We start from the raw sequence: 21172 nt of genomic DNA on the forward strand, positions 1-21172 counted from the left end.
TCTTTTCACAAAGAACCAATAGATCTGGCTCGAATCACACAAGAAACTGCAGATCTGACTTCACGAAACCAGAACCCTAGTTCTCAAAACTATTCAGATTTCACATAACAAATCACATGTATTCAAGACTAAACTCTCAAAGTATCATTTCGAATGAGATGTTCAAAATAATGACGAATCAGAAAACCCTAGCCACTCACAGAAGATGAACCCTCTCGAAAATGAAAAGTCAGAAAATATCTGAAGCCAAACGAAACGTCCAAGCGTGTATATATATCACCAAGACCAATTGACTTATCCAACGGTTTATGATGTGCCAAGTGTCAGCATTCAGTGTAAATTCACTTTATAAATCGCATTTCCATAAAACATCTTTAGCTGAAAATTATGGAAGCAAAAAGAACTGGGTTCGAGTCACAACAACAAGAAAATAAAGCAATTACTTGTTAGTAGAAGCAGCCATGACTCTTATTTTATGTCTTAGGATAAGCGAACAACTCCATCAATAACTTCCTTGCCTGAAATAATTGAAAGAATTATTAGCAGCAAGAACATCAATGCTATGAACGATGACTTGCAATGCACATTTTTTTGTCCTTTTCTTGATCAACTTGCATTGGAGTTTTTATCAAATTGACAGTCAATTTAGGATGAATTCTGCCAGTAATCGTTTGATTTGGCATCGAGATTATACTCCTTTTTCAAAGAATCTATTAGGAACCTGAAATAATTTATCCAACTAGGCCCATGGAACAAGAAGAAAATATTTCAGACCAAAGAATTGCTGGATGACGTCCTATTTACAGAACAGGAAGGCTCATAAATTTGAAGATTCCCGGCTCTCGTAAACAGCTCCAATAATTTTCTCATGCAACTTGAACCCAGAGCAAGCAACTATGCCACTATCGAGACCTTCTAGGTATATTCCTCTGGAAAAATCCTCAGGTTTCAAATTAAACTAGAATGATATTAATTGTGCTATTCATGAGTTTTTCTCCATAAGATCACCCCAGGCAAAGCACCCTTATGGGCATCAAAAGTGACCTTCATCGTCAGACATCATATTTTCCAGAATGCAAGAATTGAAATCATAGACAATTGGACTATGATTATACTTTAATTGTCAACCATTTGGTGGCCTTGTAGCCTATGGAAGTAATCTGCGATTTGCGACGTTCCAGAGACTTCACCTCAACAAGCCCGAATGCAAGGAATTGAACTATAATTTCCAATAACATGAAATAGTGCATCAGCGGACCTTAGCCCTACAGTGTTAGCAATTCCAGCAGCAAATGAATGGTTTGAATTGGATCTTTCCACTGGCTCACAGAATGTTGCTAGTGCAGGATCGTCAATGGAAGAAACGTGTATTTCTTGCAGAATTTTGCCACTCAAGCCTCTTATCACTATGAATTAAGGGCTGCATCAAAGCTTTTCTGCTGCCTTTCCTTGTGTACGTCACACAATCTTCTTCCCGCACTGACATTTCTGACGTAACAGGACATTGTTGACTATATTTGATCAGGCTATCATCCTTCACAGGGTAATTAGGGCACCCAAGTACTCCAATGGCAACTTCTCCACCACCTATCACGGTAAGAGCAATGGCATACTGATCTCTGTGCACAAAACCCAGTGTTCCATCAACAGAGATCAAGGACCCAATGCCGTCCCACAGGGCCCCCAGATGAGTTGCATCGGTTGAGCTTCAATTGTGAAGCACCAAGTGCTTCATTAGGATCCCTAAGACCAAATTTAGGCTCCTCAGCTAAGCATTCATTCACTGCACTGACCACTATTCCCAGTTGAGAGGATGATTCAGGCTTCAAAAGAGTTTGATCATCTTCTTCTGCAACAATGGAGATATTTTGTCCACCAAAAGCTTCTGAGAGCATCCAGCTTACAGTTGCTTGAACACTGCAGTCTATTCGTGCAGAAGCATTCTAAATAACCAAATCAGGCACTCATAGCCTGCATTTTAGCAAGTGAAATAATTTGATTTATACACCTTCTCCCAGTTTGAATGTCTTGATTTCAGTTTAATGATGAAGCAGACTGCTTACTTTCATAATATCCTACTATATGTTTAGTCTTGAGAAATAACTGGGGAGACATGAAATTCACATTAAGACTGCTACTTAGAAGGTCTATTTAATCAAAAAGCTAAATGAATTTGTAGAACCGCTTGACATAAAAGTTTAAGCATTTATACGGCCATATGTATATCACTTAAACTTTATTTTCAACATGCCCCTCACTTGTGAGCATGATTTATTTCAAATTCTAATGCATGCAAAATTTCATTAAAAGGGCAACAAGAATTGAGACCGTGTTAGGAATGATTGAAGTGTGTGTATGATGTTTCTTTCGTATTACAAATTTAAAAGATCCTATTTATTGGGTTACATATCGTTCTCAAATGAAAAAATTTGTTATAATTACACAATTAATTATGAAGGAAAATAATCCACTGAATTAGGAAAATATCACATAGAATAATCATTCCATATATTTAATAGAATTGATGTAAGATATGACTTTGAGCAAACCATCATTTTGGCCTAAAAATATAAACAAGATATTCAATTTGAACAGAGATTGTACACGTTAGAAACTTACTTTGGAACACGTTTTTACACAGAGAAACCATAACATTTTAAAGATTTGTGAAATATGCATGTTGCTTCTATGTCTTAAGAAGTTTTATCAGTTAAGAAAAGATCAAACTCTCTTTTCAAAACTTAATATAAATTTATTCTTCTATGTATCTATATACTAAGAAATCAATAAACTTACTCTATAGATATCCACCTGATATCATATTTGTAAGTGTGAGGCAAAAGAATAGGAGTAAAATCCCCAGTAGAGTAATGAGCATGTAGCAACAGATCGAATGCAGTGGGGGAAAAAATTCATGCAGCAGATACCTCAAAGTTATTGTGAATAAGTTCAAGTCACTTTTGGCCTTGTTGTATGAACAAGTTCAATAGTTTTGACTGAATTAGAATACAGGAAGTCTATCCTGAAAACAAGCCCTTCATATTATGAAAAATATAAACTAAAAGGAAGGTAGGTAAATGGAGATTTAAGAAACAACATATAAACCCTGTTACAAATATCGAAGATGAAACCGAGGACTGATAGGACAGATCATATACATAGCCTGTCCATGGAAAAAACTGTCTGCTTCCACAATATAACCATCCATTCTAAGTACAAGATTAGTCTTAAATACATACGACGGTATTTACCACTCATCTTAAGCAACTGAGTTAGGGCTAAAGCACCATTACACCTATTCAATACATCATAAGAATTTCCCACCTTTACATGGTTGAATCATTTCATGAGACGTGTATCTATCCTGGTGTGAGTGGTGAAAACTTGATTCCAAACATTTTCCACGATCCAACTCTGATTTTGATTCTAGTAGTAAGAATCAAGATAAAATTCATACAAGATCAGAATAAGCAGTACATATATAACCTCAATTTACTGATCCTTGTTCTTCCTGATAAAGGAGTACTATTTGTGGCCATTCCCAAATTCATATATGACCACCACACCTCTCTTGTAATCATTGGAAGCCTTCCAATTAGTGTTTCTTTTCTAGGTGAAAACATATTGCATGAAGTTCACTTCCAGAATAAGAGAAGATACAAAAAAAATAAAAAAGGAAACAGCATCATGCAACATGTAATCCAATTCAATTTCTTCATAAAGGCACCAATGCATCAAATTTGTATCAGAATTCATCAAACCCAGAAAAAAAAATGAAATGCAAACACCCAATACAAGCAAAGAAGAGAAAAGAAAAGGCATAAAGTACCGGCAACAGTAACAAAAGAATCATCATCCTTGGACTTAATCTGATTGGAATTGTTTGAGGAAAGCAATTGGTTCTGCACCTTTTGGCACTGGGAACAAGCCATGTGGACGACCCTGACAGCCACATTCAACTCTTGGGAGTATTCATCATTATCGTTCTCCATAGAAGAAATTGGATCAAACCCAGAAAGGGAACAATAGAAAGTAATCTGATAGATCCACCTCCAAATTGGGAAAGATACATTACATAGGCAACGAATACGGATGCGTACAGAAACAATCACAGGAGTCATGAATTATATTTTCTAATTCTTTAAAAACGACGATTTTAGGGGTTGGTAATGCAGATTTTGGTGTCTTGGATTTCGTTCTTGAAAATGCATTCTCGTTATCACGGCTCGAAATGTAAACTTGAAGCAATTTCTGAGAATAGCGTCACAAAAGGTAAAAGATCAATAACGTGCATTTTTTGACGTGGGAAAATGTGAGTGGATTGTTTTTTTTTTTTTTTTAAATCTTTCAATGATATCGCAACATGTGTTGTTTGTAAGATTTTTCTGTCAAAAAATTATATATTTGTAGCATGATTAAAAAAAAAAGAAAGTAGTTTGTTAGAAAAACACAAATTTACACATGCTCTCTTTAAGACAGATTTGAATTGAATCTAGACATAATTTTTCAAGTTAACTAGATTGATAGTAGGCGTGGGTATTTATTCTCATGACAAGTGGAATCGAATTGAAATAGGATAAACAAAGGTACACATGCTCTCTTTAAGACAAATTTGAGTTGAACTTAAGACATAATTGCTCAAGTTAACTAGATTGATAGTAGGCGTGGGTATTTATTTTCAGGACATGTGGAATCGGATCAAAATAGGATAGACTTGACAAGTTCGATCTCGTTTCCTAGCCAGTTTTAATTTGGTTATGGCAACCTCCTTTTTTCCCTCACTTTTTTTGGTAAATATAATACCCTCATTCTTTTTTCTCTCTTATTCTCTCTCATCAGTCATATTTCGAATTTCATTCTATGCTTCGATTTCTATCATTCCTTCCTTCACTCTTCTTAGATTCTTTTCTTCTCAAACCAAATTGAAATATTGAATGGGTAATTCAAATTATATCTAAATATTTTATAAGTAATATAAAATTTCATACTCTATTTTCATAATTTTTTCAATACAAGAACTAGATTGGACCGAAGTTGATTGTTTGGTTTCAGTTAGATAAGGAAACAATGATTTCAGTTCTAAGACTCCCGTCAGTACTTGATTCGGTTCAATTTTCTTCAGAATAGAACAGAACTAGATAGCACCACTCCTAATTGATAGGGTAACTTAATTCATTAAATGGTGCTGAGTCAGCAAATGAAAAAAAAATTTATAATTTGCCTCATAAATCCGATATGATCAATTTTACAATGACCTTGCTAACTCATTTGGCCATCATAAACTCCAAAATTTACAGCTTAATTTTCAATATCTTGTGCTTAGAAGTGTAAGAGGAATCCCAATTTCTCCGATTCTTAGCGGACCAAGCCATATAGAGAGCCCAACAAGCTGTGATGGGCCTAGTTTTATTGAGTTGGAGAATTTAGCCATCAAACAAGGGAAAGAATCTTTAGTGGGACGGGCGCACACCCGCCGAGGTGGCGAACCCTGATAGAGCGGTCGCAGCATCACTGAAGATTCTCTCCAAACAATGAAGCATTGCTAAAACAAATGATCAGTGGCAACGAGTCCGTGTCTCAATCATTCTTTAGGTGATAGTAAGCAGTTCAAAAATGAAGGGAAGTCGCCCCCCGGGACACATCCAAATTGGCGGAACAATCACATTGGGGGGCTCTGGAACCAAGCGTGGGGGGTTTGATTCTTGGAAGGTAAAATTTATCTTGGAAGGCAAGTTGCTGTAAGGCAGTGAAGAGACTCCCTTTGGGAAAGGAGTAAAAGCCGTGTGGGAACCTGGAAACCAACAAGGGCACATCCCGCGATTTACCTCCCTGAGCTGCTGAGGGGCCGGAGGTTCAGGGACAAGGATATAGTCTGGCGCAAGTTGGGACACCTCGTTAAAAAAAAATGAAGGGAAGTCAGAGAGCCAAATTGTTGGGTAAAACTCACGGAATCAGGTTCAAATGTTGCACATGAAAGTAGTGAATATGAGCAGCTCCAATTGACAAAAAAAAAAAAAAATGCTTATCTATTGAAGCTATTGATCAACCGGCTAATGTGACCTATGATCTGCACCACGAAGAATCATATAAGAATGCAAATGGTTCTCTCGACTAAACAAGGAATGGTTCATTGATTCAGGTTGTTCTCATCATGCAACGGGAAATGCCTCTCTACTTTCTGATATTCGACTGTATAGTGGGAAAGAAGGGAATTTCAAAGCAAAGGAAAATAAATAATTGATGTTTGTCATGTTCTTGGCTTAAAGAAGAATCTCGCCTCAGTTTCTCAAATGGCTTATTTTGGTAAGTAGGTACTTCTAGGTACAAAGATTCTTCCAACTGTGAAGCACATTGTAGCTAATGTGTTATTCATTTGGAAAAGAAATTAATTATTATTTATAAAGAAATTCATCATGATGTGGATCGTCCAGGCTGTTAATATAGAAAGTCTCATTGGCTTCCTTTCCTAAATTTAAAGAATAGATCTTTTGCTTCTCCTCATTTGGTCCATTCAGATCTTTTCCTTACACATCTAGCTACACTGGTTTTCATTATTCGATGGTCATCTATGATGATTTTTCTCGGTTCACCTGGTTATATTTTCTGAAACACGAAAGTGAAGCTCTCTCAAAGTTTATTCAATTTAAACATCAAGTGGAGAAAGAACTTTGGTTACGAGTAAAATATCTACGTATAGATAATAGGGAGAATATATGTCTGATCAATTCTTCGAAAAGTTAGATAGTAGTTATGCCGTTCGACTTATATAAATCTTATAACGCATATTATTACCAAGACCAAAACAAATATGAATATAATATTAACACGTGATAATTGATAATTATTTTATTCTACATTGACATGTTCGGTTGTGATAAGAAGGATTCATAATATTGGTAATGTTGTATAAGCATCCATAGTATGGTTCACTCGTGTCCTTTTTACATGACAAACATTGAACATGAAACTTTAAATCTTCAAAAGATAATACATTAAGCCATAATTCCTGGTGAATACTAAGTTGAACAGCGAGACTGCAATTTGCAGATTGCCCAAGTTTTTCTTTAGTTCCAAATCTTATTTATTTATTTTACATTCAAGTTTTTAAATAAACTTTAAGTTATTTCTAGATGAATTTTTTATTTTTTATTTTGTTTTCTATTGGCAAGAATCTTAGGAATTCTAGGTTATGAGTTTTAAACCACGAGTTTATGAGTAAGTTTAAACTTTAAAGCACAAGGTGTTGTTGATTCCAAAGGCGATGCAAAATTGAGATTAATGACAATTATGAAATATTCAAGATTGCATCACAAAAACAATATTAAAGTAAAGTAGAAAAAGAGAAACTAAGTAGAGGAACGATGAATTTTATTAAACCCGACAATATGGAGAGAATAAAGCAGGACAGCAATAATGCTTCATTAAAACTGATAAAAGAGTCTCTAATTTATAAGTCACGTCCATAAAACTAATGAAGTCCCAAAAGGTAAGAAAATATATTAGAATTAAGTTAAACAGCGTAAAAGGAAAAAATCTTGGATGTAATTTGATTTCTTTCCAAATTCAAGCCAAACATGATCTTCTAAGATTTCAACCCAATTTTGAGGCATTAAATCTAACAGGTGCTAATTTAGCAAATAGCCAAGCGAGTGGCAATTTAAATTCAAGATCCCAAAATTTTACTTTACAACGCACCATTGCCATGCGTGCGGTTAAGATATATTTCCGTTAGCTAGAACAAAATTGTTCGATTACATAATTCTATAAGGGATATTTCAAATCGGTAGTTACATTTTCGACAAGTATGTATTTCAAGTCATTTTTTCAAATAATGTGAGCTATGTTCAAGATTCAAATCAATCAAATTTTCTAACTAAGTGGAAGAACCGATGAGAGTGTGAAATGTCTATATCTCGTGTCAAAATTCAAATGAATCTTGTTGGATATTTCTATGCAATCCCGTGATAATGTTTCTTTCGACTTCTTCTCCCCATCCTAATCTTTTATAGTATGGTGCTTGCCAATTCAATTTCTACAATTCTATTTAAGGAAAAAGTTTAAATAAACTCTTCAATGCATATTTATGGCATTCATTTGACCCTTTCCAATTTCTAGCCATATTCATATAACCTGGTTAGATTGAGTTGATTGATCATTATGCAGTTTGTGTTTTCTTTCTACAGATTATTTTCGCATTATTATTTAATTCATGCAGTTTGTAGTTCCATAGTGTGTAGCTTCCAGATTCATCGTTTACAGTTTTAGCCCGCAGTTAACTTATATTTCTGATTTTGTATTGCCAAACATTTTTTTCAGTCATTGGAAAATTCTGAAACGAATTTTTTTTTGATAAATTGAAATCGTTTGCCTTGTGGTTATTAATTTCAATAGTCGGCTATTGCAATTGAATAAAACTTATACAATTGGTTTCATCCACTAGCGACTTGTCTTCCTACATATGTCTGATCAATTCTTTGGAAAGTTAGATAGTAGTTATGCAGTTCGACTTATATAAATCTTATAACTAATATTATTACCAAGACCAAAACAAATATGAATATAATATTAACATGTGATAATTGATAATTATTTTATTTTACATTGACATGTTCGACTGTGATAAGAAGGATTCATAATATTGGTAATGTTGTATAAGTATCCGTATTATGGTTCACTCGTGTCCCTTTTTACATGACAAACATTCAAAATGAAACTTTAAATCTTCAAAAGATAATACATTAAGCCATAGTTCCTGGAGAATACTAAATTGAACAGCGAGACTGCAATTTGCAGATTGCCCAAGTTTTTCTCTAGTTCCAAATCTTATTTATTTATTTTACATTCAAGTTTTTAAATAAACTTTAGGTTATTTCTAGATGAATTTTTTATTTTTTGTTTGTTTTCTATTGGCAAGAATCTTAGGAATTCTAGGTTACGAGTTTTAAACCACGAGTTTATAAGTAAGTTTAAACTTTAAAGCACGACGTGCTAATTTAGCAAATAGCCAAGTGAGTGGCAATTTTAATTCAAGATCCCAAAATTTTATTTTACAACGCACCATTGCCATGTGTGCGGTTAAGATATATTTCCATTAGCTAGAACGAAGTTGTTCGATTACATAATTCTATAAGGGATATTTCAAATGGGTAGTTACATTTTCAACAAGTATGTACTTTCAAGTCATTTTTTCAAATAATATGAACTATGTTCAAGATTCAAATCGGTCAAATTTTCTAACTAAAATGGGACCATGGAAGGACCGATGAGAGTGTGAAATGTCGAAATTCAAATGAATCTTGTTGGATATTTCTATGCAATCCTGTGATAATGTTTCTTTCGACTTCTTCTCCCCATTCTAATCTTTTATAGTATGGTGCTTGCCAATTCAATTCCTACAATTCTATGTAAGGAAAAAGTTGAAATAAACTCTTCAATACATATTTATGGCATTCATTTGACCCTCTCTAATTTCTAGCCATATTCATATAACCTGGTTCGATCGAGTTGATTGATCATTATGGACCACTATCCAACCATACGTATTGTATAAAAGAAGACCCACATCTTCTTTGAAGCCCATGAAATAGCTTGTACGAATTTAGGTGTGAATTTATTAGATTTGCAAATTCTATAAAGGAAAATTTACAAAGTGCACTTTATGTGTAATGTATATTTATACTTTAGCAACCGTATTTTGTAAATTCATATTTTACAAAATATGATTAGAGTATGGTATAAGAAATATAATTATATTTGCACAATATATTATTATTATATTTTATAAATGCATTATATTTTAAATGTAGTAAGAGCGTGTCCAAGAGATCCTTTAAACATAAGATATTCTCTATTTTAAAGATTCAATCATTAAAATTATGCTCCAAGAGATTTTTTTAATTTAACATTTTAATTTAGAAAGTGGTTCACTCTCTATTAAATGCATTCATAGTATTTTAATTTTCAGTGGAGGAAAATAATATAATAAATTGGTAAAAGATAGGGAAAACAATAAATAGTATTTTGGAGTAATAAAATTAAGTATAAAGAGCCTGTTGAAATACTTAAAAGATTTTTACTCTTTAAATTTATAAATATTCTCGAAATTATAAAATATGCTATTTAAAAATAGAAATTTTCTTGGAGATGCTCTTAATATTCATGATCTTTACTTATTGTTATACTTATATCCTTAACATTTTTATCGCATTCTTATCTGCAACATTGCATTAATTAGCATATATTGTTATTGATTACATTTTCGTCCAAAAATCTATTAGCATACTTTAAATAAAAGGCAAATATTTAATTGTATTTTTGGATTTGGTATTCTTTTATTACTTAAAAATATGATGGGCAAATAAGTCTTTTAATGTGTCTTAATATAATTACTAGGAATTGAAATTAAGGATAATATGTGCTAATTAATGAAAGATTGAAGACAAAGCTACCACAACAAAAAAAGTCAAGAACATAAATATGCCATAAGTTTTGTTGGGGAGCTTCAATGCGATTGAAATCCGATGCACATATAAGGAAGGGTAGGTCAATATAGACATGCTAACAAGAAACAACTTTTGCTAAAAATTTGGCAAATATGCAATTATAAATAATTAATTAGACCAAAATACCAAAATAAGTTGCAAGATGATCTCAACATTTTTTATCGATATATTTTAAATTTAATCTTTTTCCCTTCCCGAGATACTCGAATCCAAGTCAATTTCATCTTTATACTTGCAAATTTGTATTTTTTTCCCCCTTTTTTTAGCAAATGCATTTTCGTTACCATTATATCAAAATTAATATATAGTACCTAAATTTACAAAATGACATCATATATGGGGTAATACCAATTAATATGTACAAAAAGGGGAAAAAAAATGGAAAGAAAGAAAAAAAGAAAGGAATAACCACCGGCCCATATTGCTTGTCCAGTCTCCAATCTCCATGAACTGAAAGCCGAAAGAGCCGTCCAATTTTTTGTTTTCTTTCTTTTTCGCTGGAGGTTGTTCGTTTTGTCGATGCATTTATTTCACCCATTCTAGCGTCATTTGTTGAATACAGAATCTGGAATTTTATTATCCATTACAGCATCTTCAATAGAGTATTTAAACATGAGATGCTCTCTATTTTAAAGTGCGAACTCTTAAAATCATCATCAAAGAGATTATTTAAATTAATATTTTAATTCAGAGAGTGTGCTTGATTCTCTTAACTCACTATGTATAATTAAATGCATTCAGAGTGTTTCAATTTTTAATAAAATAATATAGAGAAAAACTGGTTAAAATAAAAAAAAATAATAAATATTTTTAGTAGTATATTTAAGTTTTAAATATAAAGAGTTTGTTGGAGTACTTCAAGATTTTAAGTCTCTAAATTTATGAATGCTCTTTAAAAATAGAAGGTTCTTGAAGATGTGCACAAATATTTGATTTACATATAGTATTTTAAACTAAATCGTATAATAAACAAAATCTTTACTTATTTTTAGTACGATTCAATATTAAATTTTGTTTTATTATCATCACTGTAAGTGCAGACATTCGGCCGATCGATTACAGGATATATAGAAATTTGTTTCTTCCTAGGCTTCCAAATGTGAATGGTGAGCAATAGATTGAACAACAGGCTTAAAAATAGGCTGCATACGTTATACATATCGATGTATGATTGGAGAGTTTAAAATTTTTTAAAAAGAACACCCAACAACTTGCTGCCACTTTTGAGCCTGTCTGTTTATGATACAGAAACAAGTTGTACACGTATCGATGCATAATTGAGAGTGAAAAATTTTAAAAAGAACACTTTGTTGCCACATCAATCTGTTTTTTATTTCCTACTTTTTAGCCTGTTTATAGTTTTCCTATAAATGGTTCTTTAAGAGCATTTAATGGTAACAGCATACACAGTAACACAGTATGGAAAGGATAAACCAAGAAATTTCAACGTCGTATATTTGTATTTAATACAATCCCAACTGTATTTGACATTTGTCATTCATCCCCCATTTGATCAACAATGTTAGCCATCAAAAATTACCCGCCAACTACAGATAATGTTAATTCATTGACTTACCGCCCATAATCCTCCATCTCTCTCTGTAGCCTCTCTGTGTATATATACTAATGTCATTTTATTCTCTTCCTGAATAAGAAGAAAAGATTTTTGTCTTGTTCAAATTTGAGGGTTTTATGGTTTGTTTCTGCTTTTTGGTGGATCAGAAGAGGGTAATCAAAGAGAGAAAGCCGGTAGCCGGAACTTGTTCGCGGTGCAATCACGGCGCAACGGTGGCGGATATGAAAACCATGACCAGATTTTGTTATATCCCATTTTATTGGAAATCTTGGAAGGCTATTATGTGCAGTTTTTGTGGGACTATTCTCAAATCTTACAGGTGAACGATGCTGAAGACTCGAGGAGAAAATCTTCCACAGGGAGGTAGTCCAACGCCTAGGTGCCACCTCGGTGGGTGACCCACACACCTCGAGGGTGTTTGGTGGGTCACCTGACGAGGTGGCGCGCGCTGATAGGGCGATCGCACCACGTGGAAGATCTTCTCAGACTCGAGACTAATATACTTTTACGTCGATATAGTGCATGTTTGGTACAGAACACTGTCTTCATATACAATCGAGAATTCTATGTTTCGGATTATCATGAACCACGAGAATATGTATATATTCCTTTAGTGGTTGCAGGGCACCTGCAGATTCATGAAAAGAATGCTAGAAATTTATCACAGAAGTTTGTGAAATTGTAAAAAATAATAATAGTAAGTCCAGGATGACTATATATAATTGATTATGGAAAAAGAAGTCCCTTAAGCATTACATTATTATCATTTTTATTTCTCTTTTTGTCACATTTTGCATTAATTAAAGATTGCTTAGTTCTCTTATTCTTCTTCTTCTTCATAACGATTACAGTTTCTATTTGAGGAAAAGTACGAGAAGTACTAATATTTATCATAAATCTCCATTGTCATGTAGCATCACAACTTAAAGGAGTACGTGCAGTTACAGTAAGTTAAGGCGTAAAATTAAATGTTATTTTGTCTTTTCGAGTAATTTGCTTTAATTTGTGTTTGTTGTTCGTTCTCTTTCTTTTTCTGGAGAGTCACTGTCCTAATGAAGGAATGCTAAATCAGTTATGACTTATCTCTACCTAATAAAATTAGATAGAATACGAAAACATAATAAATTTGTTTCTGTAAAGCATAAAATATATTTAAAAGCCATATTTTGGAGAAAATAATCCAATCAAATTAGAACCAAACCAAATCGAACACTTTGATTTGGTTTTGCATAAAAAAATAAAAAATAAAAAATTATTGGTTCGGTTCTGATTCGATTCTAGTTCTAGAAACAAGAACAATTTTTAAATTTTATTATATATATTCCATTTTTTTTTCCAAATAAGCGAATCACAATTCACAATTTCACACCAAAAAATTCAAAATTCAATTAAAAATCAGGACAAAAATGTCACGTTATCTTTGATTTTTCATTTCTCATTGTGGATACTAGAGATCATAATTCATTTTGGAGACTCCGACCCTAATTCATTTCACATTTTCTCTCCTTTTCAATTTATACATCGACTCTCATATAAATTCCAACAGATGTTGTGTCGTCTATTGTCGAACTTAGCCACAACCGTTCATGGATTTCTAAAATTGAAGCCTCAATCTTCGATTATTTTTCCTCAAATGTTCTCTCTCTCTCTCTCTCTCTCTCTCTCTCTCTCTCTCTTTCTTTCTCTCTCTCTCTGCTCAATCAGCAATGTAACCAGAACCAATGGTTCGGTTCCGGTTTAGTTCCATATTAAAAATAAAAAAATAAAAAAAATCAGTTGGTTCTATTATACAAAAACCCATTGGTTGATTTTGATTTTCTTGAAACCAAATCCAAATGGAACAATATCTACCCTTAACTGTGCACTAATTTCCATCACTAAAGGTCAAGATTTTTCTTAGTGAACGGTAAAATTATTATTTTTGGGTCTTACTGTTACATTTAAATTTACTCGTTACATATTAGTCTATATCTAAAGAATTTATAATTGAGAGGTATCGATGAAATATCATTTATCGTTTCCTTACGTTTCATTGATAAATGATAAGCATGTGGCTGCACATGTGAGGAGGATTAGAAATTGTCACATTCACGAATATATAGACATTGGACCATTGCCATTCGTCAGTTATAATATAAATTCTATTACATTGTATATTAGATCTAGTAGTTCTCTTTTGACCACGAGTAGCGTACTATAGTATGACACTTGAGTTTGCCCCCCGGGGCATAATCCAGTGGTTTAAAGAATAGGAGTGAGGTAGTCTCAATCTTGTTGGTAGCCGCAGTGTGATGGTTCGATTCATGAGATATAGAATTGGATTCTTTGTAGGCACCAGTGTACGGGCAAACTCTTGTTCCCTGGCCTACTGGAACACATCCTGCGATTTACCTTTCTCATGATACTCCAAGAGAAGGACGGGGTGGTGGAAGCTCTCAAGGTTAAGATTCAACCTTTTTTTTTTTTAGTATGACACTTGAGTTTTCTAGTATACGTTGACACATTTACCCTTACACATAAATCAAATCAATTTATACATATTATTCCAGCTAATCTTAATTGTGCCAAAGTTGTACAATTGTTATTTGGGAAAATCCCACAATTGATCAATTTTGTTTCCGACCTTCACCCTTTTATTATAATCACGCTATTAATTATCAATGAAGCAAGCCGTCGAAATCTTCATCAATTTATCACATGATTGCCGCAAAAATGTGTCTAACTTTAAGCTTCTAGATGTTGAACCAAGTTGTGAAACAAAATCTAGTCCATACAATGATTTAACGGAGATATGGCTCCTTTCGATGATGGAGAACCGATTATACAGCTATAATGAAAAATTGACGACCATCTTTCTACTAGAGTAAAAGATTGAGGACAAAAGGTAGTCTTATTCACTTCCGAGTTGTACAAAGTATTGAAATTTTAATATAATATTTAATATAAAATCCTTTATAAGATAAATATCATTTACTTAAACATTTGTTTAAAAATAAATTTGTGAAAAATATTATCAGGCATTATTTATTATTTATATATTTTGTGGAAGAGGAGTTCTTCAAAATAGTCCAAATATGTAGGTGGGGGTAAATTCTTGAAAAATAATTAAATGCCATTAAATGAAGGATTTCTTATATTTAGATATTTTCTGCATCGAATATTCGATTCTTATGCTATTTTTAAGCTTGTGTTTGGTTATCAAACTCTGATGAGCTTTTAATGAATGAATTATCATTTTTGTACGCACTGAGATACGTTGTGAGCCCATCTAATTCACATATCAACATCGCATCAAATAAAATTAAAGAAAATTACAAATAAGAGAGGGGGACCAAGTCAAAACCTCCCAAAAGGAAAAGCAAGTAAAGAGCACTCTTAATTAAAAATCCAATTAGGATTCCTAGAGCCTAACTGAAATCAATTAAAAGTAAATATAACATAAAAAAAAGGGCTTAACGCCTCAAAGTTGAATGAAACACAAAGCGAAATGATAATGCCCTCTAGCTCTATTTCTAATTATCATTGGATGTTTGACTTTCTTGTCGTAATGAGTTTAAATTCTCCATCATTTTCAGTTTGGGAAGTGTTGGCATCCATCACAAAATCTTTCCTCCAAGGAGCGGCAACGAGAGGTGTTGCAAGGCTGGTATCGCACGAATCGATCAAATACATACACCCATGAAGGCTATATCGTCCTCAACAATATTCCCTTTTTTCACTGCAGAGGGAGGTGTTCAAATCCAAGTTTTCGTAGAAAAGGGAGGATGAGCTTAAATGAACTAGTTCGTAGTTCGTACGGTTTCGCATAGGCATGAATGGTTGGACGGTCACATTTAGCCCTTGTTTGATTTCCATTATTTTAAAAATTCATTTTCAACTATATATTTTTAATATTACACGTAATTTCAAAACTTTTCTTTAATTTTTAATCACACATTATCTACATAATTTTTCTCAAAATGGAAATCAAACAAGGGCTTAGCTTGCCATAGGGTTTAGTAGGACAGTGGTGAGTTCTTGAGGATTGGAGTTATGGGTGGACAAATTACCTTGCTAATCAACTCAAATTGCCAAATAGAATCGACTCGAATGTTGGTATATTTTTCAAGTTGGTTTGGACAATCCCGAATTATTAAAAAAAATTCATTTTCGAGGAAAAAATGCCCTTAAACTTGAAATATTGAACCTATACAAATCAACTGGGCCAGTTTATTCATCTTGTCGATTCGATTTTGAATTTCGCCAAAAGAAATTCATCTTGTCGATTCGATTTTGAATTTCGCCAAATCTTTTGTCTAAGGCTACACAAAAAAATTGCGAAATTGCAAATCAAACAAAATACATTGGTTTGGGTCCACGTGAACTCACAATCTTCCCCCCAAACATAACCAGACCATTTCTGTATTTTTAATCTTTTAATTAAAAATTAATTTTATTAAATTATAAATTTTACATTTTCAGTTTTCAGAAAAAAAAAAAAAAAAAAAACCAATTTAGCAACACAAATTGCAACTAGTCCATTGAAATTATCATATAAAGTAAATTAGGTTCATTATTACCGTCGCTAACAAGTAGACTATACGTCCCGACCAGATATCTAAACTAAATTAAAATTATCCCCAAATCATATGAAATGAGCAAAAAAAAAGTTTCAAAAGCCCTGACCCATAGTAGCAAAACCACAGCAGCGAATCACGTATTTTTGGAACTCAATGAAAGATTTGTTAATGTTGTAAGAATAATTCTACTCCTACAAAGTTGGTGTACAAAAGTGGAGTGCCAAAGTGTGTTGGCAAAATTTAAACTCTTGATTTCAAATGATTTAAAAATCTGTTTTTGAAATAATTTGTATAGATTCAATTTTGTAACCTAACTTTGTAAACACCGTTTGTCATTGTAGCATAGCTCATGTTGTAAACCGGCTTAGTGGCCCAAATAATAGGCCCCCATTTACCTTTTTATTTTTTTCTCTTATACAAAAAAGGTTAAACCCCAACCTTGAGAGCCCCCGTCGCCCCTCCCCTAGAGCTTTGTGAGGAAGGTAAATCAGGGAATGTGCCCCATCAGGTTAGGGAACAAGAGCTGTTTGTATACTACGCCTACAAGGAGTCCAATTCCATGTCTCAGGAATCGAACCCCCACACTGCGGCTGCCAACAAGGCGTGAGATAACCTCCCTCTTGTCCTTTGCACTACTAGGCTATGCCCTAAGGGGCCAAAATGATGTAAGATTTTTTTTTTTCTCTTATACTGTTGTCCATAAGCATGTATACGTTCATTGCGTATCACTGTATGCATATATGTTTATTTAACTAGCATATGTGCGGATTTGAAGCTGATTTTTGTTCATTTTTACATGAAAACAAAGACATAACATTAAAATTTCTAAGAAATTCTACCGTTGGAGTTAGGGATGTCAATCAAACTCGTCGATTTGGGCCGTCCGTGGCTTGACCCGGGAAAAGCCCGAGCCGCTCAGCTACCGAGCCCCACTTTGGGGACATGGACTTTGCCCAAGCCAGCCCATGAGCCTGCGAGCCTTTATAATAAAAAAAAAATTAAATTGTAAGTGGAAGCAAACTGCCTCAAAAGGCAGCAGTTTGTTGCCTTTTTAAGGCAGCTAGCTGTTGCCTTTAAAGGCAACAGTTTATAAAAAAAAAAAAAAAAAAATAATAATAATAATAAAAGAAAGAGAGAGAGAGAGAGAGAGAAGGGCCTGCCCAGTTCGGCTCGGAAAGGCTCGAGCCAAAAGCTTGAGTTGAGCCTAAAACTTTTGGGCGAGCTTTTACTTGGCTCGACTCGGGCTCGAAAAAAAAGTTCGACCATTTTAATCAAGCCGAGCTCGAGCCTCAAGTTTCGACTTGCGAGTCGGCTCAACTTGGCTCGTTGACATCCCTATTGGAGTTGATCTAAGTTTATTTTACTATAAATATTAATGAAGTACTTAGAATATATATCTCGAAATTATGTTAGAATGTGTTTTCCAGTCAATCTTTTTCCACAAATTTTAGTCTAGGATATTGATCAAATTTTTATCAAATAGGCAGTTAGAACACAATTTTTATGAAGCATGAAGGGGTTTTGCTACTTTTATATTGTTGCTTGTAAAAGTTTGAGGGGAGAAAGCTATTAACATATTGTTAGATGCTAACTTGCTACTATTTTTTTGCCCTTTTGTTTATGTTTCATATTTCAGACAACAATGAATATAATTTAACACTTAACATTATTAGTTATCGTTTAAATTTAGATGTTAACTTGTTTTGAATCTATTACTATAATATTGATAGTTAAATCATGTATTAAAATCGAACCAAACAGAAAATAATAGTTTGGTTTGGTTTCAAAAAATTTCAAACCGCACGAAATGATTTGAGTTTAAAATATGGCACAAACAGTCCAAATCGAAATGCGTTCGCCCCTACTTTTGTTATTGAATTGGGTCCAAATCTAATTCAACCCGACCCTTGTCGACCCCTAATTGGAGTCATGAGCTTCTAAAAAGATAGTACCTTGGTTGTCAATAAATTTAGCCCTTATTTGATTACGACTAAAATCAATTTTTTAGTAAAAATCAAAATCAAAATTTTAATCTTTATCAAATAGGGTTTTCAGCTTTAAAAGGGATTTGGATTTTTGTGTACAATCAAAAATGGTCTCAACAAAGTTACCAGTCTGGCCCATGTTAGGGAATGGGTAAAAGAGCCACTTTTTCTATGGGTTGGGTTCAGTATGTGGGTCAATTTTGGTCTTTTAGAGGAAAAAATCGTATAAACCCATTTAATTAACAAAATTTTTTGATATATTACAAAAAGTGGAAATTACGCTAGAGTAGGTATTTAAAGATCGCACTTAAAAAATCAGATATGAAGTATATTTAATAAAAAATTAGGTGACAATTTAATATTAATAATTATATTACAAATTCAACACCCACTAAAACAATCACCCCATCCAATTTCAAACCCTAAATCATTTTAATCTTTTTACTCTCTCACTCTCAACGAAGTCGGAATCCACCCACTTTCCTTTCCTCAACAAAGCCGGAATCTTCTCTTTGATTCTCCCTCTCAACGAGATCCATCAGTAATGTCATTGTGCGCGACGCTCAAAAGCGCCACAAGTGCAGTGTAGAGAGCAGTGCAACTCCATGCTCCAATCGTCGCCACTGTGCGCACCACTGTACACATACTGTAGCGACAGCGATGACGTGGATGTGGTGTTTCTTCTCTCCAATATCTGCTGGAACTTTGCACTCCAATCGCTGTCAATGTGACGATGTTGAGCGAGCTGTTCTATGTGCTACAGTCGTTATTATAGCAACGGTGATGTAATGTTTCTTCCCTCCAAATTGCTGTGGGTTGTTTTGGTGTTGTTGGTAAGGTGCTGGTCATGAAAATCTAGAGTTTTTGGGAGGTAGTTAGTGGTTGATGATGATGGTATTGTGTTGATGGTAGTGTTGTGGTGTTGGTGGTGGCGACGACGATGATAAGATGATGAAATGTGTTTGTAGCCAATTATTTGGGTGTTTGGGGCCAATTATATGGTTGATTTGTGACTAAGCATTGGGATTAGGGGGGAGGAGTGAAGTCTTTGGTGTATGTGACCAACATTTTGGTTATTTGTGATCAATTATTTAATTATGACCTAAAATTCGATAACTTGTGAGCAACTTTTAACAAAGAAGAGGAAGATTAATGTATATACAATCAGAAATGGCATCAACCAAGTTACCAGTTGAAATGGTCTGGCCCATGTTAGGAAATAGGTAAAGGAGCCACTTTTCTGTAGGGTTGGGTTCAGTATGTGGGTCAGTTTTGGTATTTTAGGAGGAAAATCGTATATACCCATTTAATTTATAAAATTTTATGATATACTACAAAAATATTTATATACCATATTTACTCTATATTATGTAAAAAAAATACCAAAAGTACAACTTCCTTAAATTCATCAATTAGTATCATTAAGCCCATGTTTGGCCCTATTAAATTAAAATTCATTTTTCCATTTTTTATCAATCACACATTTTTCAATAAAATAATATTACACGTAAATCTAAAAAAATTCTTTTTTATCCAAACATTTTCCAAATTTTTTTTATTCCTCTCATTATAATTTGGAATAATAGAGCGCAAACAGAGACTAAATATGAGCATATAAAATGGCACAATAATTATTACTGTAAAAATGCTTCTGCAAATTCAAATTTCTATGGGTAGGAAAAAAATCACACTACAATAAAAATTATTTTTTGCTCAACTATCATGGTTAGGGTTTCGAATGGACCCATTAACGTTTTGTAGTTGGCCATAATACCTACTCCAACATCAATTGCCAACTTTTTTTCGGCTTCCACTGCACGGATGTGATTTCGGAGTGATGGTATTGCCCTTGTTCATCTTCTTGTTCTTTTATTTTTATTTTTATTTTTATTATGGGAACTGTTGTTTTTATGCATGCAATATCTTGCATAGTGTCTCGATTCTCTACAAATACAACAAGGTTATTTGGACTTGGTTTTGAACTTCCCTTGATCTTTTTTGGGACCAATATGTTTCCCTTTCTTTTTGTACTTGTTAGAATTATCCATAAGAACTTTTGATCTCTTCTATGCGAAGATATTTTTAAATATCTTCTAAAGAAAAATATTCAAAATTGTGAAGAATCTTTTTCCTATATCCTTTTTAAGTCCTCGAGAGTTTAACAATAATTGCTCCTATTTGAAAGGATTCCGGAAGTTAGATTTTCATTGGTTTCAATTTGTTGATAATGATTTGCAATTCATGTACTTGAGGCAACAAATGGATATTATCAAGCATTTTGAACAAGACATATCAATTTGTCATGTTTTCTTTTCTTTCTCTCGGCACGAACTTTTCAGGATCTTTTTATGTTGCATTAGCAATTAGTTCCAACTTTGGATCAAGCTCATAGAAGATATAAATTCCCTATTTTGTATGGAATTGATATTTTTAATGTTGTTAGAAGGCATTTGAGTTTGTCCTGCCATCTTGTAAAGTTTGATCCATCAAATCTATCCAAGCGCACCAAATTTTGATTCATCAACTTTATGGTAGCAAATATAGTTTTAG

At 33.4% G+C, this 21172-nt stretch overlaps 1 protein-coding gene and 1 pseudogene across 1 annotated transcript; one reads left to right on the forward strand and one right to left on the reverse strand.

Annotated features, from left to right (window-relative positions):
• Nucleotides 1-528: 528 nt before the first annotated feature.
• LOC111395088 lies at nucleotides 529-4121 on the reverse strand (annotated as a pseudogene).
• A 7907-nt stretch (nucleotides 4122-12028) lies between these two features.
• LOC111396478 lies at nucleotides 12029-12901 on the forward strand. The gene has a single exon (XM_023022906.1). It carries the CDS (start codon nucleotides 12195-12197, stop codon nucleotides 12399-12401), a length of 207 nt encoding a protein of 68 aa, XP_022878674.1. The 5' UTR covers nucleotides 12029-12194; the 3' UTR covers nucleotides 12402-12901.
• The last annotated feature ends 8271 nt before the right edge of the window (nucleotides 12902-21172 follow it).

This window comes from Olea europaea, chromosome 6 (assembly GCF_002742605.1).
Source record: "Olea europaea var. sylvestris chromosome 6, O_europaea_v1, whole genome shotgun sequence".
NCBI lineage: Eukaryota > Viridiplantae > Streptophyta > Magnoliopsida > Lamiales > Oleaceae > Olea > Olea europaea.